At 33.0% G+C, this 16,834-nt stretch overlaps 1 protein-coding gene across 2 annotated transcripts in view; it reads left to right on the top strand.

The window, feature by feature from the left end:
• ais (DExD-box helicase 52) overlaps window positions 1-16,834 on the top strand; it is a 58,152-nt gene that overhangs the window by 22,410 nt on the left and 18,908 nt on the right. For both annotated transcript variants that reach the window (XM_085819827.1, XM_085819828.1), the window contains 4 exons: window positions 309-389; window positions 7,042-7,210; window positions 10,597-10,669; window positions 10,841-11,044. In XM_085819827.1, the coding sequence (XP_085675953.1) occupies window positions 309-389; window positions 7,042-7,210; window positions 10,597-10,669; window positions 10,841-11,044 (527 nt within the window). The remainder of the gene's footprint in view (window positions 1-308; window positions 390-7,041; window positions 7,211-10,596; window positions 10,670-10,840; window positions 11,045-16,834) is intronic.

Here is a 16,834-nt window from a genome sequence, read left to right as displayed (position 1 = left end):
CTTGAAGGCTATTTATCCGTGAGAAGGGAGACCTTTGTAGATTTTTTTTTTTTAAGAGAAACTGGCTTCAATAGAAAAACAAACCTCCCCCATGCAACCGGCTTATTTACCAGGATTCAAACACAAGCCAAACTACCAGTGTTCAGCTACTTTACTGCTCGGTTGATGTAGGGTGATAAAATTAAAGCAACATGATTCAAGGCATTGCTTTTATTCACTTGGTTTATGGAAGATTAAATTAATGTGAAATATATTTTATTTTTGAAGAGCATAATTTCTTGTCTTATATTTTTACATTATTTTTATAGAATCGTCAAATTCTTGCTTGTGCTCCAACTGGCTCAGGTAAAACAGCTGCATTCCTCATCCCTTTGATTCATAATCTTAAGGTAAATACATAATTTTGTATCTGATATGCATTATATTGTAACTAAAGCAATTCTTTTATTAATTGTGTTTCAAACATATTTTAATTACTTTATAAGCATATTTTCAACTTATAATTAATATGTATTTGGCCTGGTGAATTGCATAAAAAAATTGTAATATTACTATCCTCTCCTTCTAAAATAATCGAAAGAAAACTTCTTAATAGAAAATTAGATTTTCTTAAAGTTTTTCTCTTTTGTCAAAATTTACTAGCTGTAGTTAAATGGTATTTAATTTCATCTTTTGAAAAATGCCTGTTTTTATAATTTTTTTTGGCTCTTTTTCTCTTCATTTCATATTTACAAATTTTTTACCATGCGTTGTTAGAATCAGTGCACTGTATTTCTTCTTAACCAATTAGCATGACCACCTTTATCTGATCATGAGATTTTTTATCTCTTGTCATATATTAGCTTATAGTTTAAAATATTTTGCCTTTCTTCAACAATGTAAATATCTTAATGAATAGAAGTTTATGAAAACATAGCCTAAAATAAGTAATTACACAAATTTAGATATTAGATGCTGTTTCAGTACAGGTCTTCATTAGCAGATCCAAATTCTGTGCCATGCAGAGGCTTAAAGAAGACCGACTTGCATTAAGTTGGCCCCCCCTCCACCCCAAAACTGATGTCGTAAGTTTAGGAAGTTTCCTAATTTTTAAAGCTGAAAGTATGCTCACTGCTTTTATGCCTTTATATGTATGGCATTTGTTATATATCTGTATATTTTGTTTTATATTTTTCCTTTACTGAAGCATATTATTCTAATGCACAAAAAATTAATTTTATTACATGCATTTAATTTTCAAATTATTGATTGTTTCCTGTTTTTTGCTAATTATTAAAATATATTAGTATTTTTTAAAAAAAAACTTATAGAACTGTTTGTCCTGTAAATTCAGAAATAAAATAGTATTTTTTTTCAAACATTTTTGGAATTCAGTCTCTATAATAGACATCAGTTATATTACTGAATAATTTTATGCCTCTAATGTGAAAAATTATGTAATTTATTATTAGTAGCTTTGGAAGCATTTAAAAGTATCATTAATATTTTCAATCGTTTGCCGTAATATGTGTATTTAAAAAAAAAAAAAAAAAAAAAAAAAAAAAACTATACAGTACAAAGTTTGAGATCTGAACTTGTTGGGATTTGAGAATACTGGATTTGGGATTTCTCCAAATGTTAAAAAGATGGCATGTAGAAATTTTAAAATTTAAAATATGAAATAATCGTTTAGGAAATATTGGGTCATTTTTTGTGACCTTAAGAGAATCAAAATGTATGGGGAAAAAACTTAGTTGTTATATTGTTTGCTCTATTGAACATTTCTCAATAAAAGTCATTTAAGTTGCTTCATTTTTGACATAATACTCTCTCTTTAATTCTATAGACAAACAAAATTTCTTTTTCAGTTATAAAGTCCCATTGTCCCAAGTGTGGTAATTGCCATGTTGAAAATTTCCACCATTTTTTTTTTTTTTTTTTTTCCTCAGCAACGTTTTTGTTGCATCCTTCACAATTTGTAGTGATATTGTCTGGATTTAGAATTGTACTGCAGATTTTACCATCCATTAGTTGATTAATGAGCATCTCCCTTACCAAAAATATTCCCACGTTTAACCCTCTGAGCAATATGACCGGGTTTAGACAATCAAGAACACGTATGTTAAAAGTGTTCTGGTTGCATTCAGGGATAAATAGAAGGGCTAGGTCATTTCTTTGTTCGACACCTCGCCGACGCGAGCCTCATGGAGGATGGGACCCAGAAGTAATCTGACGCATCTTTGTTGCACCTGCTCTGATATCGCGCCTTTAAAACTGTAGTTTCATTCATTTGTGAGACGATTTTCTGGAGATCGCATATCCCAAATTAATGTTAATCATACATATTTGTTTTCTAATAATGGAAATATTTAAAATAATTTGTGTGTGTGTATATATATATATAGTTTTAGTCAGTTTTCCTTTTAAATTCTATATTTAAAGTATCTTTTATGTAATATGGCTTCTTGTGCTGTAGCAACGTGCCATAACACTTATAGAAATACGAAAGAAAGAGATATTGTATTTCATTCTTTCCCAAAGGATAATTTGCTTTTGACGAAAGAATGGATACATAAATGTCGAAGACAAGATTCTATTAATGTGAAAAACGCAAGAATTTGCAGCGAACATTTTCTGTGCAGTGATTATGAAGATGACATGAGAAATCGCTTGCTTGGATTGCCGCAAAAGAAACTGTTGAAATGCAATGCTGTGCCGAAAGTAAATTTATCGTGTGCAGTAAATGAAATAACACAAAGAAATCGGAGACATTTGAAAAGAAAACTAATGCAGAGTGCTTTTGAAAGACTACACGAATTAAGCCCAAAGAAAATTTATTTGGAGGCCGAGAACGAAATTGAAGCTGACAATAATAAATCAAATGTGAATGATTTTGAAATAAAACTCACAAGTGACAATGCCCTATGTGACAATATCCCTGAGTGCCCTAAGTGTAAAGATAAACAAGAATGTATTGATAATTTGAAGAACAAAATAATATCCTTAGAAAATTGTAATAAAATATTGAAAAATAGAGAAAAGAAAAATTTTAGAATGTTGGCTCAGCTACGATTTTTGGAAAGAAAAAATGGGAATTCCTTTACCTAGCACTAGCACATTAAAGAGATGGTGCGCTAAATTTTCATATAGTCCAGGAATTCAGAGTGATGTTCTTGCTGTAATGAAGGAAAGATGCCAATATTTGAATTCTGTAGGAAAAATATGCGTTCTCAGTTTCGACGAAATGCACATAGATTCTAAACTCTGCTATGACTCTAAACTGGACCAAATTCTTGGTCCTTTTCAAAAAGTGCAGTTTGTTTTAATCAGAGGTCTCATTTCGCAGTGGAAACAACCAGTATTTTTTTATTTTAACACTCCAATGAAGAAAGTACTTCTTTTTTCACTCATAAGACATATTCAATCATCTGGAGTAGAAGTGAAAGCAATAGTGTCTGATTTAGGAGGATCTACTACTTTGTGGAAAGAGTTACAGATTTCGATTAATAGTTCTCAGTTTCCAAATCCAGTATTCCAAACGAAAAAAATATGGGTTTTTGCAGATTTAGCGCACTGCCTCAAATTACTGAGAAACCACTTTTTAGATAAAGGATTTGTTTTAGAAGATGGAACTGTTTTAAATGTTGATATTATTAAAGAGGTTTTAAATAAAGATTCAGGAGAAATTAAATTGTGTCACAAACTAAAACCAAATTATTTAATGGTCAAGGGAAACAAGAGACAAAAAGTCGCTCCAGCGAAAACATTATTTTCAAGAAGTACAGCAAAAGTTATACTCCACCTCACAGGAGATAAAAAAGCATCCGACTTCTTTGAGTTAATCGACAATTTTTTCGATATTATGAATAGTACGAAAACATACCCTCCTTCAGATAAAATACTTAAAGCAGCATTTGGATTAAATGAACATCATGAAAAACAAATTCAAGTTTTGGAATTAATGAAGAAAGTCATTGGTGGATTAAGAGTTCAGGGAAAAGCCAACTTTATTGCCTTTCCAAAAAGGAATAATAATTTCAATAAATTCTCTTTTTGGCCTACACCAGGATTTGAAATCATCGTATGATGCTAAATATATTTTAACCTCTAGATTAACTCAGGATGCACTTGAAAGTCTCTTTAGTCAGATTCGAGGGCTTGGTAGGTTTAATGACCATCCATCACCTAGTGAAGTTATACGCCGCTTAAAGCAATTAATACTCGCTAATAAGCTGCCAAATTTATCTTCAAAAGTATGCATGACTAAAGAAAGCAGAAATATTGATTCATATTTAACATCCGAAATACTTGAAAGGGCTTTGAAAACTGAGGAGGAAGATGCTTTTCCATTAAATACTATTGATGATTTGAATTTGGATTTCATAGAGGAACCTTCTCCTATGGCATGGGAATTAGAATTGAATTCCGACAGACAATTTTTGACAGCCGAAAAAGAAGCATTAACATATGTTGCAGGTTATATTGCCTATCGTGTGCGAGACAAAGACCCATCATTGGGAACAATATCTAAAAATAGTGCTGATGAACCAATATTTAATTCAGAATGGATTAAATTATTGTCCTTAGGAGGTTTGACTACACCTTCTCATTCATGGATGAATACAGTTTATGAGTTCGAAAACGTATTTTGTGCAGTTCATGGTACAACTTACTATAAACGGAAGCGTGTAATTGGCTCTTTAATTAATAAACTGGAGAAATATTATCCTGAAGTTAACAGAGAAGCAATTCGTTTATTTTGCAGAGTGAGAACTTTTATTAGAATACGTTTCTTAAATAGAAATGCATATGTTTTTTCCCAAAGAAAAGCAACCCAAAAGGCAAAAAAATGGATTGCTTCGAATGTGGCAGCTAATAAATAATGTTTCAACGACTTGTAGTTGCATTGCGACTGTACAAGTAAGCATATATAATATGTTTTGATTTGAAATATTTCTAGATGGCATTTTAGAAGTTAAAAGCGTAAAGCATATTTCAAATGAGAACTAATTCTGTTAAGTTATTGTTACAGTTATTTTTATTGTATCCTCTGTTATTATTGATTCGATTTTGTGTTAGCTTAGCATTCTAGATAAAATATATATAAAGTATGATATTAAAGTAATTGGCATAAGAAGACCTGCCCCCTAACCCCCACTTTTGAAAAATTAAATAATTATTTTAGGTACTTTGAGTAAAGTTGTTTTGTCTAAATTAAGATAACAATCTTACATGTATTTATTTAAATGAAATATTGATGTAAGCCTAAGTTACAAAATTATTTAAAAAAAATATATGTTGTTATATTGAATCGGGATAAAAATATGCCAATGTAAAATTTACAATTAGGCTGAAACTCAAACTTAGATTAGCAGAAATTTTGTCATATATAACCATACATGTTTAAAACTATGCCAATTTAAGGTTGTTTTTTGATTAATTTTAAGTAGCTGTTATTATAGTTATCTTAGAAGCAGTAGTACAGTTCTCTTAGTTAACATGCAGATAAAGAAATGATTAGAAACAAACAGGCATTTAAAGAAAAAAAAAAAAAAAATCCCTGCAAATAAAAAAAGGAACTTTATGCTAAGAGTAGCGCGCTTTATCTATTATTTTAAAATTGAGTAAGTACTATTAAATTTTGTAATGTTCAGTGTAAAATGCATACTGCAGTAACATTGTCTCTTCCAAATTATAGCTATCTTTCACACACAGCTCATTTTAAACGCTGGTTCTTCAAATTTAAAGCGCTAATTTCTATGTTGTCAATTGCATCTCCGCGCTCAGTGGCATCACTGCTACGTCATCACTCCTCACTGCATGTTTCAGGGGGAAACGCTCTATGAGCTAGCCCTTCTCTTTAGTCCTGGGTTGCATGTAGGTGGTCAAGGGTCAGTTGTTGGCGACAGCCTCGGAAGCGTTACAACCACCTTAAAGTGGCTATAAGATGTCATAGTTACCCCCTTATTCCTGGAACCCTGCAGATCTCTAACTGACAGCTCTCAGAAGGAGTCTAAGAGGGTTGCTGTTCTTCATTTTAGACCACTATGTTTGATCACTAAAAAAGCGCTTGAACGTACAGTGGCTTATAAACAACAAACTGACTTGAACATTCTTCGCTAAATAAATAAGTAGCATGTAAATTGCCGATAGTATCTTTAAACAGATAACATTTTCATAAACATCATTTAGTTTTTAAACTAAATATTCAGAAATATGCAAAATACTCATGAATTCAATTAAAAAAAAAAAGCATTTGAAAATATCTACATTATTTAAATAAATTTACATGTGATTATATATATGCGTAACTAAAACCAGCAAGTTAAAAGTTCTAATTATTCTCATGAAATAAATAATACTGTATTCAATAAACCTGAATTACATACAATTACATAAAAAGAATAGCATTACTTAAGCAATAAGTTGGATAAAAATTAGAAAATCAGAGTCCATTTTAATAAGTTATAATAAGCATATTCTTGATATGGGTTTATAAAACACAAACTATTTTAATAGTAAATATAATAATGGAAAATTATTTATTCTTTTTGGAACAACACTCTTCACTTATACTGGTTTACTGTACAAGTGTATATTTTCCAACTTTAATTATATATTTTCTTACGTTAAATCATTATCGGTAATTATTTAGTATATCCTGAATATTTTGAAAGATAGCTCCCCAACTTTTGTTACAGTAATGGTGTAGTCATTTAAAGAGAAGTTTAACGATCAGCATTTTATTTTTAAATTTGTTAACTGCTGACCAATTCTTAACAAAATTTAAGCTAGTTTTTATTTAGTTTGATTTGTGATAAACAGAAAATTATATTTTATGATATTTAGATATTAGAATGCTTTTAAAAATTTTAAAAGCATAAAATTAATTTATATTTGATTGATATATAATCAATGTGTATGTGTCATCATAAAAAAAAATCAGCTCATACAATGTCTAAAAATACAAAGCTTTTATGCATATTATATCATAACATATATAATATTTTTAGAAGTATGCTTTCAAGTTCCTGGTCTAAAATTTACTTAAAATTTTTATAGGGTCCAGAGAAGGGCGGTGTGCGTGCTGTAATTATAGCTCCTACACGAGAACTTGTTAAACAGATTTATTCCTTTTGTGTCCAATTAGCAGAGAGTACCAACCTTCGGACTCTTATTATAGAGGATGTAAATTCAGCCAAGAAAAAACCCAAGTTCCTTAAAAAACATGGTTAGTTGTCACTTATTTTGTTAATTGTTTTTTTCTGTTAATATAGTTAGTTGTATGTTAAGCTAGTTAAAGTGTTAAATTTTGCATTATATCATTGTGTAAGAAATACTTTAAAAATTATTCTGGTATTATTCAAAATACACTGACTACCAATAAGTATTTGGACACCTGTGATAGAAAAGAAAAACTAACTTTATTCAAAATCAATAGTTGGTAGAGCCTCCACGAGAGGTAATTACAGCGTGGACCCTCCGGGGCATACTTTCCACAAGTCTTTGTATGACAGCTAGTGGTATTTTCTTCCACTCGGAGAAGACATAGAAGTTCCTTCACTGATTTTGCACGGGTAGTGCACCCCTGAATTCGGCGATGCAACTCGTCCCAGAGGGTCTCGATAGGATTCAGGTCTGGATTCTGGGCAGGCTAGTCCATTCGATGAACTCCATTGGCACCATACCAAGCCTTGGTTAACGTCGAAACATGACAACTGGCATTGTCGTCCTGAAAGTAACAGGGGTCCAACCCGTAAAACTGCCACAACGTAGGAAGCACATTGTCATCCAAAATAGTGCAGTAGGCATCGGAGTTGAGCTTACCATGAATGGGGACCAAGAGTCCCAGCTCATACCAGGAGAAACGCCCCTAGACCATAATTCCACCTCCGCCGAACTTGACTGTTGGCACAATGCATTCTGGCAGGAGACGTTCTCCAGGTAGATGCCAGACCCAGACCCTGGCATCCGAACGGTAAAGGGTGAGCCTTTTTTCGTCACTCCAAAGAACCCGTTTCCACTGATCTACGGTCCAATTTTGATGTGCTTTGCACCACATTAACCGAGCAGTGCGGTTGGACTTTGTGATCAAAGGCTTATGGGCAGCAGCACGACCATGAAAACCAAGCAGATGTGCTTCCTTACGGATGGTATTCATTGAAACAATACTCCCGGACGCCTGTTGAAACTCTCGCGGATGAGGGCCATCGGTTGGGTGCGGTTCTTCCGAATTTCTCTGCACAGCACTCGTCGGTCTCTATCTTTCAGTTTCGTTGGTCTGCCGACTCGGGGCACATTTTGACAATCACCGCTCACTTTCCTCTTCTTAATCACATAGGCCACTGTCGATTTTGGGTACTTCAGATCGCTAGATATGTCCCTTAAGGATCGGCCACATTTGTGATACCCGATAATTATACCTTTCTCGAAATCAGAGAGCTCTGAACTGTGAGGCATCTTGCATGCGACTAAAACCGATGCTGTTTCCTACATCATATATACCGGCGTACCTTAGGCCTGTGACGTACCTTAGGACCGCAGATATCGTCATTTGCATAGGTGTCCAAATACTTATTGGTAGTCAGTGTATACATGAATGCATGATATATGAAAATGCATGGCATTTAATAATAGCATGTCTGTAACTTGTGTACCTATTTTCCATTTTAAGTAATTAATTCCTCTTGCATGTAACTGAATGCACATCTCTCAATATCTTTTATTACTTGCAAATATTTTGTTTTAAATCTTTATCTGAATGCTATCAAGTGATGTCAGTGATTTGGAAAGCCCATGCGATATCAGAAAATATCTGTAATTTACTGTTCGTACCCGTACGACATCAGAAAATTTCCATTTACTGTTCTGTAATTAAAAAAAAAAAAAAATGCAGTTACCATATTCTGTTGAGTTAAAACTTTAGGGTAGAGTAGACTTTAACATACCTCTTGTATTATGTCGAAGTTGTTTTTTGATTTATCGCCAAGTTGTTGTTTCATTTATGGTAGCCTGAGTAGTTGAATGTTATGGAAACCCTACTGTGACATAATCGGGTGCATGATTCTGGGAAATTTTGAATCATGGGATGTTTTGTAGGCATTTTTGTGGTGTGTGTTGGTTTGATTCTTTAGACGGTGAAATGGCCGAGTGTAGTAAGATTAATTTGAAGTTTCTGTATGATTTGGAGCGAAAGGGGAAAAGAACTTTAATTGACTGGTATGTAAATGAAGGTTTCATTAGTAGCTATTTTAAGTTTCCTGTATGTAGGAAGGATATGCATCTAGTCGAACGTAAAAACCATTTAGATGGATTTGAATGGGTTTGCAGGAAGAAAAGTTCAGATGGTCACTATGTGAAGCATTCGATCAGAAAGAGTACCTGGTTTGAAAAAAGTCATTTGAGTATGATTGATATTTTGATTTTTATGTGGCTCTGAGTGTACGAAGCGAACTCAAAAATCATGGTAAGTGAATATTTACTTTTGGTAGTGCTTAAATGTGTAACATGTTTTTCCCTTTTTATGTTATTTTATTGTTTGGTTTAAAATGTATTTTTTGTTTGCCTATATTGTAGAATTTGATGCTCCTTTGACTTTTTAAGTGAAAATATATCGATGTGTACATGAACAAAGTAAAGGGAGTGCGCAATGCAAGTTTGTGCAATTCGGGAATTTTTTTTAAAGTGAAAATAGGTTGACATGTACATGGATAAAGTCAAAGGAGCGCGCAATGCCATTTTTGTGCAATTCGGGGATTTTTTTTAAGTGAAAATAAATCGATGTGTACATGGATACCGAGTTTGTGCAATTGTTGGGCTTTGTGTAGTGGCAATTTTTGGCGCAAAAATCGCCGCTTCGCAAACCAAAATAACGAGTCAAAGAATTGCACAAAATCGGTATCCATGTATCGCCAAGTTTTGCCAAGGGATACCCTAAACTACACTTTTACCAAACTTTAAAATTGTTAATGCTAGGATATGCTAATTATGATTTCTTGTTGTCAACTAGGATATGAATAATAACATAATAATTTCACATTAATGGTTCTATGAAGTGAATGGTTGATGATGATCTTCAAAGGCAACGTAGCAAAGTTTTCAATATTTTTCATTTAATAGTTTTAAGTATAGTTTCTTCAGAAGAAAAAAACAATTTACAGATACTGCTTAACCATCACAAGTTCACGAATCAAAAAGCACCATGTTTTTACTTATAATGTTTGGTTTCTGCAGTTTACTTGCTTATGGCAAAGCACCCAAGGGCTATCTGCCTAAGAGGAGGGATACCTTAATGGAGGATTTTCTAAGGGAAACTACATACATGGAGAAAACTATGAAAATGCCCTTATAGCAGTCTGTTCACCAGAATTCAAACCCAGTCGGAATTACCATTGCTCAACAACCTTTGCTGGTGGGCTGTACTTATAAGTTTTGAAAAACGTAGAAGAATGCATGATAACGCATTTTGATGCAGGATACTATAGTTTTGCAACTAAATGTCAAAAACCTAAATCACTATTGAGTATTTTCTTGCCTTTTTTAAACCACATAACAATACTTGTTTTATAATTTCAATTTAAAAGCATTGTTTAACAATTTACTTTATATTTTTAATAGATATCCTTATCTCAACTCCTAATAGACTTATTTACATGCTTCAAGAGGACCCACCAGTAATTAGTTTGCATAGGTAAGAAGTTTTCGACAGTTGTGAAATTTTATTTAATGCAAGATTCAGCCATTATAATTTAACTAAATTTTAGACAAAGTTCTCAATTAAACAACGCAAAAGTTCTTATGTGATCTTTTTATAACTGTGTCTTAATGCTAATTAATAAACTTGTGTTTATTTCTAATGAAGGGTCCAATGGCTAATTGTTGATGAATGTGATAAATTATTTGAAGTTGGTAAACAAGGATTTAGAGACCAACTGGCAATCATCTACAAAGCTTGTGATTCTGCAGATGTTAAAAGAGCTATGTTTAGTGCAACATTTAGCCATGATGTTGAAGAATGGTGCAAAATGACTTTTGATAGCTTAGTTTCTGTATCAATTGGTACTAAGTAAGTGCATAACATGTCTCTGTTAAATAACTCACTTCCCATTTTTGAAACTTCACACAGAGAAATTTTTCGTATTTCCTTAACAAAAATTGCTTCAGTATTTCCTTAACAAAAGTTCAGGATACATTTTGATTCTGGTTTTAGCTTGGTAGATGTTTCAAAGTGCAATAATTTTTTAAGCTTAATAATTAACTAATTTTTGCATGCTTTAAGTAAAGACACATGCATATGAGTAAAAAAGCTTTTAGAAAAGGCTTTGCTTCATTTAATATTTTAAAGCAGTGTTTTCCATTGTTCTGCCAACAGCAGTAAATGTGTCAATAATAATCTTATTGACATCAAACACCATCAAGTAATTTTTTATACATTTTAGAACCTCATTTTAAGAGGGACAGTTTTCCCATCCTTGTTACCTTCTTTCATTTTCAAACTGATTGACTTTACATCTACTCAATATTCCTCATAAATATCTTCAGCAGTTCTGAGGATTACAGTTTTCAACTTTAAATTGTAGTTTATGTGATTTTGGTTTAAGAGTAATTCCTACTTTTTGAAAAATAATCTACTGCAACATCTCCACTCTTTTGGAAGCAAATTATATAGCTTCGTGCTTATGCCTTTAGAAAATATTATTTTTGTAAAATGCTAGTGTTAAAGTGGGAGCATTCATCAGTAAATCAGGAATGATTTAACATTGCCAACATTTGAAGCTGGAAAACTGAAAGCGGGGTAATTCAAGAAAAATCACATTTGGGCTGTATATATTAGTAAAATAAATTCCAGCTAAAAGTCTAAAGAGTGAAAAGGTATACAAATTTTAGGTTATGAAAGTTAATATTGTAGTGTCTAAATCCACCAGTAGTTTTGACGCCAAGAAAGTGCTGGTTTTTTAATTGTTTTTATTTCATTTCCATGTGTCGACCAAAGCTACGTTTCCACTTTTGGTGCAACTTTTCTAATTTTCTGGTACACCTCACAAGCTTAGATTTGCAATTTTTTAGCAAGCCATTTTTACAAGCGTTGTTCCTATTTGCTTATTTTTTTCCCCTCGGTCATTTTGAATTTCCTTGACTTTTAAGAACCTGACAGTTTCGGTAAGGTATCTTTGTTTTAAATTTTGTTTTTTCTAGAGTTTGTTTTCAAAATTGTTTTACTGTTTAACATATGTGTTACTTTACTTCAACAGTTGACAATTTTGTCATTTTATTTGTTTATATTTATTGATTTTGAGGCTTTTTGATTTATTAACCCTTTCAGGACAACCGTCCCATATACGCATTTCCTAAGGACCTCTCTTACACTGGACGTCCTATTCCACGCATCACTAGAGATTGCATTCAGAGGATGGGTGATGCGTTTATGCATTTTAAGCTGGAACGTTTTTCTGAAGGCCAGTAGATGTCATCCTATGTCCATTACTTTTGAAATGAATACAGTTTTAGGTTCCTGACCTTAAGTTTGATATATTCTGATATATTATACTTTGGATTTCACTCATCAACTGTTGCAAAGGTGGGAGGGGAGGGAAAGCGTAAACAGGGGTCAGGGTTGCCACGCTACCTGGAAAACCGGGAGAACCGGGAAAAGTCAAGGAATTCGAAAATTGACCAAAATATTCAGGGAAAAGTCAGGGAATTTAAGTGTTTTAGTCAAAATCTGGAAAAGTCGGGGAATTTCATACAACGATCCCGCCAAAAAAAGCGATTTTTGCGCCGACGTCGGAAGAGGTAACTTTTTTGACGAATTATGTATCACGTGAGTGTCATTCGGGTAGCTGGCATAGAGCCAATTTTCGCAGCTCCAATTTGATTGTCTTTTAGAAAGGCAAAGCAACTTTCCCGCAACTTTTGGTTTCCAATATTCTCGAGAATCGCATGTGCAGTGCATGAACTAAAGAAAGTACCTGTTCTCGTATAAAACAAAATGGGTTTAATCCTAGCATACGGTACTATGGAGGTTAGAATCAAAGAATATGTATTGTAAAGAAGGAAAACCTCTCTGCAACAGACGTGGCTGTGGCTCCGTTCCATCATAGAGGGAAACAGCTGTGCATGTCTGATATATCTGTCACCAAAGCTCGAAACCGGTGTCGAAGTTCGAAGGTCACGTTATCAAGAGTTCATAAAATGAATATCATTTAAAATTTCTTTAACCACTTGCGCTAAAAAGACGTGCCACGCACGTCAAGATGCTTTTGTCTCAAACCGCGAGCGACATGAACACCACGTCGATAAGCATTTATCGCAAAAATGAAAATAACGTGGTGCACACGTCGCCTAACAACGAGATTGTTTATTTCTCGAGTTACCGCTCTGGATTGCACTCGATGCGGAGCGGCGTAAATGAGACACTTTACCGCTTGTTATATTGTAGCGCACGGCACCGCAACCGTGAAGTTTAGTCTTAGCGCAAGTGGTTAAACTGTAAAGGAAAATAAAATATTTTTTGGCGCAAGTAAATTAATTCATGGATTAGTTATTTTCAGAGGGAAAAAAAAAAAAAAAAAAAAAACCCAAAATCCATTTTTAAAATTATTGCGAAAAATCCAAGAAGAAACGTCCTTTGATAAAACGTTTCTTCTTGGATTTTTCGCAATAATTTAAAAACGGATTTTCGTAGTTTTCTTTTTGTCAAAGAGCGTTTCTTCTTAACACGTGTTTCTCAATTTCCTGTACACATCACGGAGAGGGAAATTCTGACCGCCAGGTTCCGTCGCCAAATCCCTTGGCAAATTTTACCTCCGCATTCTAGTGGCGTAATAGCATTTTACTTGTATGGAACCTTTTCTTCTTTACATAGACATTCTTTGGTTAGAATAATAATGGGATTTGGCGACATCTTGATGCGCAGTAAACGGGTCATTTTGGTCTTGGCGACAATTTTCAAAATCGTGCCAAAGCCTTACCGTATACTAGAATTTTACCGCAAAATCATTTTAAACCCTTTTTTTTTTTCTTTTTAATAAATACCATGCCATTTTGCAGTAAAATAAAAAAATAGTAATCAGTCATCTAGGCTAGCCATGTAATATAACTATATTCACTAAAATATAGATGATTATTCTAATTCAATTTTTAAGTAATTATTTTTATGTTATTCGTATAATTTAATGTTGCTTCTTCCCTCTAAATTTATTTATTATTAGTAAATAATATTTCCAAATTTCAGGAAATTTTCTCTGGCATAATCCTGAAATTAATTATAGCAGTATGATGACATACCATCACGAAATTTAATGCACATATTTTTTCCTTATGTATGCTGCGAAATAAATATAAAATACCTCAATTTATTAAAATAGATTTCTTTCTTTCGTTTAGCTGCAGAATGTCTGCAAAAAAAGCCTTATTTTATTCCAGATTGGGAAGATTCTAATCTCAATCTTCAGTGGAGAAAACAACAACTATTATAATTATATTTGTGTTTTCAAGTGTTAAGGTTTTAAGAGCATACCTCACACAAATGAAATTTACCTAAAATCTAACCTAACTATTTAGCATTGCGTTGTGATTTATAAGGACCGGATTAGCCTCGTGTTGAACTGGTGATAATCATGTGTAATAATTAAATAAAACATACATTTGTTATCCAATGTATATATCTTAAATTTTATTAAGTTTCTTCAGTGGAAAAGTAAACAAAATTATCAAACAAAGTATACCAAGAATAATTAAGAATAAATGTCCTCTGGGATTTATTGAATAATTAAGTGAATTTGCTACACAATACAAGTAATACCATAATTAATTTACCTCTTAGCACAGCCAACGTACATTACGCGGATAGACTGGAATTTTCTTGAAACACACCTGGAAAAGTCAGGGAATTTCATTCTCCTGTTTGAATGGCAACCCTGAGGGGTGGGCTCTTTAAATCGCTGTGTATAATATAAACATTCGTGTGTCTGATTTATATCCAATTCCTTTTTTTCTTCTATTTTTTCCCCTCTACTATGTACAGTCTTTTAGGGTTACTATGTGGAGTTTCTGTTACGTTTTGCATTGCCTTCAGATATATTTTCATTTCTTTTCTTTTTATTTCGGAAAGCCTCACCTCCAGTCCAGTGGGAAGGTGCTATTTATCAGAGGAAGAATACCCTTGTATGGTTATGAGAGTAATGATTCATTTTCTAAAGAGCTAGAAAGTGATACTTCTCCTTGCTTTGAAATTTACCACACTCGGTCTTTATTTTAAATTTTGTTACATCTTACTGTAAATAGCCTTTATTGTGTTGTTTTATTAATTTTAAACTTTATTGATGGATTTTATCAATTAAAACTTTGGAATAATTTGAATACGCTTCCGAAAATTATTTTACAATATAAGCAATTTTTTAAGTATATTTTCATGTAAAATAAAGAAAAAAACATTCTTAATTTTAACGTATATAAGAGCTCAAGTAATAATCTAAAATGATACCAAAAATTATGATGCTAGAAGTGAAACTTTTTTTTCGGATTTTTTATTATAAAATTAGGCTTAACGATGCGAAACTTCCGTCCTGTGCAGTGACTGCCTTCGATTCCCTTCTGTCCCACTCAAGTGTCCTAAACAAAGGTGTGACATCGCAAAAGGGTTAATCTTTGTCCATTTTGGTTTTTATTTTCTAATTAGTTCATTAACCCAGTTTTTACAATTTTTCAGTAGTTTATACTACTATTTTAAATTTGTATTAACCACTGCCTATTTTTATGTATTTTGTTTCCTTTGTGTATGAATACATGTAGGGAAAGATCTGAGCTCATTTGAGACTCATTTGAAATACTTTTTAAAAATTTTTCTGCTTAAAGAATTAAAATGTGATTTTAACTCTTTGAAAACCAAAGCCTTCTCTAACCTGTATGCTAAAATAACAAACCGCCCAAAATGGTTTTCATTTTCATACAGCAATTTCTTCCCCTCCCCATCCATTAACGCACAAAGAAGAGTAAAGATTTCAAATGACATTCTTTTCTACTTCTAACAAATAAAGATAAAAAATTGCAAGTTAATCCTTTTTGGCCAAGTTGTCTGCAGTAAACTAATACAATGCATTTGGGGAAATCGCACTTCCTACAGCATACCTTAGGGGAGGGAAGAAAATAACATTGGTATTTCAGCCGTTTGTAGTGGTTGTGGTCATTCGAATGAAAGGCCGTATGGTCCTTTATGATCTTCAAAGATGTAAGTCTGAAATCGTTCAGAGGAACGAAACGTATTTTGCCATTAAAAGGCTTCAGAACACTTTTCGCTTGACAAGTTCTGTGTTAGACAAAGGAGATTATTATTATTAATGCAGTCAAAAGTTGTTAATCCGGACACCCATAATCCGGACCTCAAAGCTACAAACTTTCTGCGCATGCATCAATGCATAATGCATTCACGCATGCGCATAATACCTTTACACATGCGCATAATACCTTTATGCATGCACGTTTAATGTATAACGGACGGTATAAGCTAAGCTAAAATTATCTAATTATCTATTTCAGTTAATGTTGCAGATTGCATTGTTCCTTAATCTTCGAATTGGATCCGGCTTATTATTATGCAGACTGTTAGAGCAATTTTATAAAAGTAAGCTTGAACTTTTGATTATGTCAAATAGAATTCTGATGCTGGATACTGCCAAAGGATCTACAAAGCGAAAGCATGTTTCAATGTCCATCAAACAAAAAGTGGAATTGCTGCAAAAAATGGATAAAGGCATATCCTTTGTTTCTCTAACCATTCCGAAATCTGTTTATCAATTTCACGCTGCTCTGTGGGGAGGGTAACGTCGCAGCACGCAATGAAGTTGATCTGTCAGCA

Source organism: Stegodyphus dumicola, chromosome 7 (genome assembly GCF_044657685.1).
Source record: "Stegodyphus dumicola isolate Sdum_Otavi_A_Nest chromosome 7, ASM4465768v1".
Taxonomy (NCBI): Eukaryota; Metazoa; Arthropoda; class Arachnida; order Araneae; family Eresidae; genus Stegodyphus; species Stegodyphus dumicola.
This window is presented reverse-complemented; position numbering and strand designations above follow the sequence as displayed.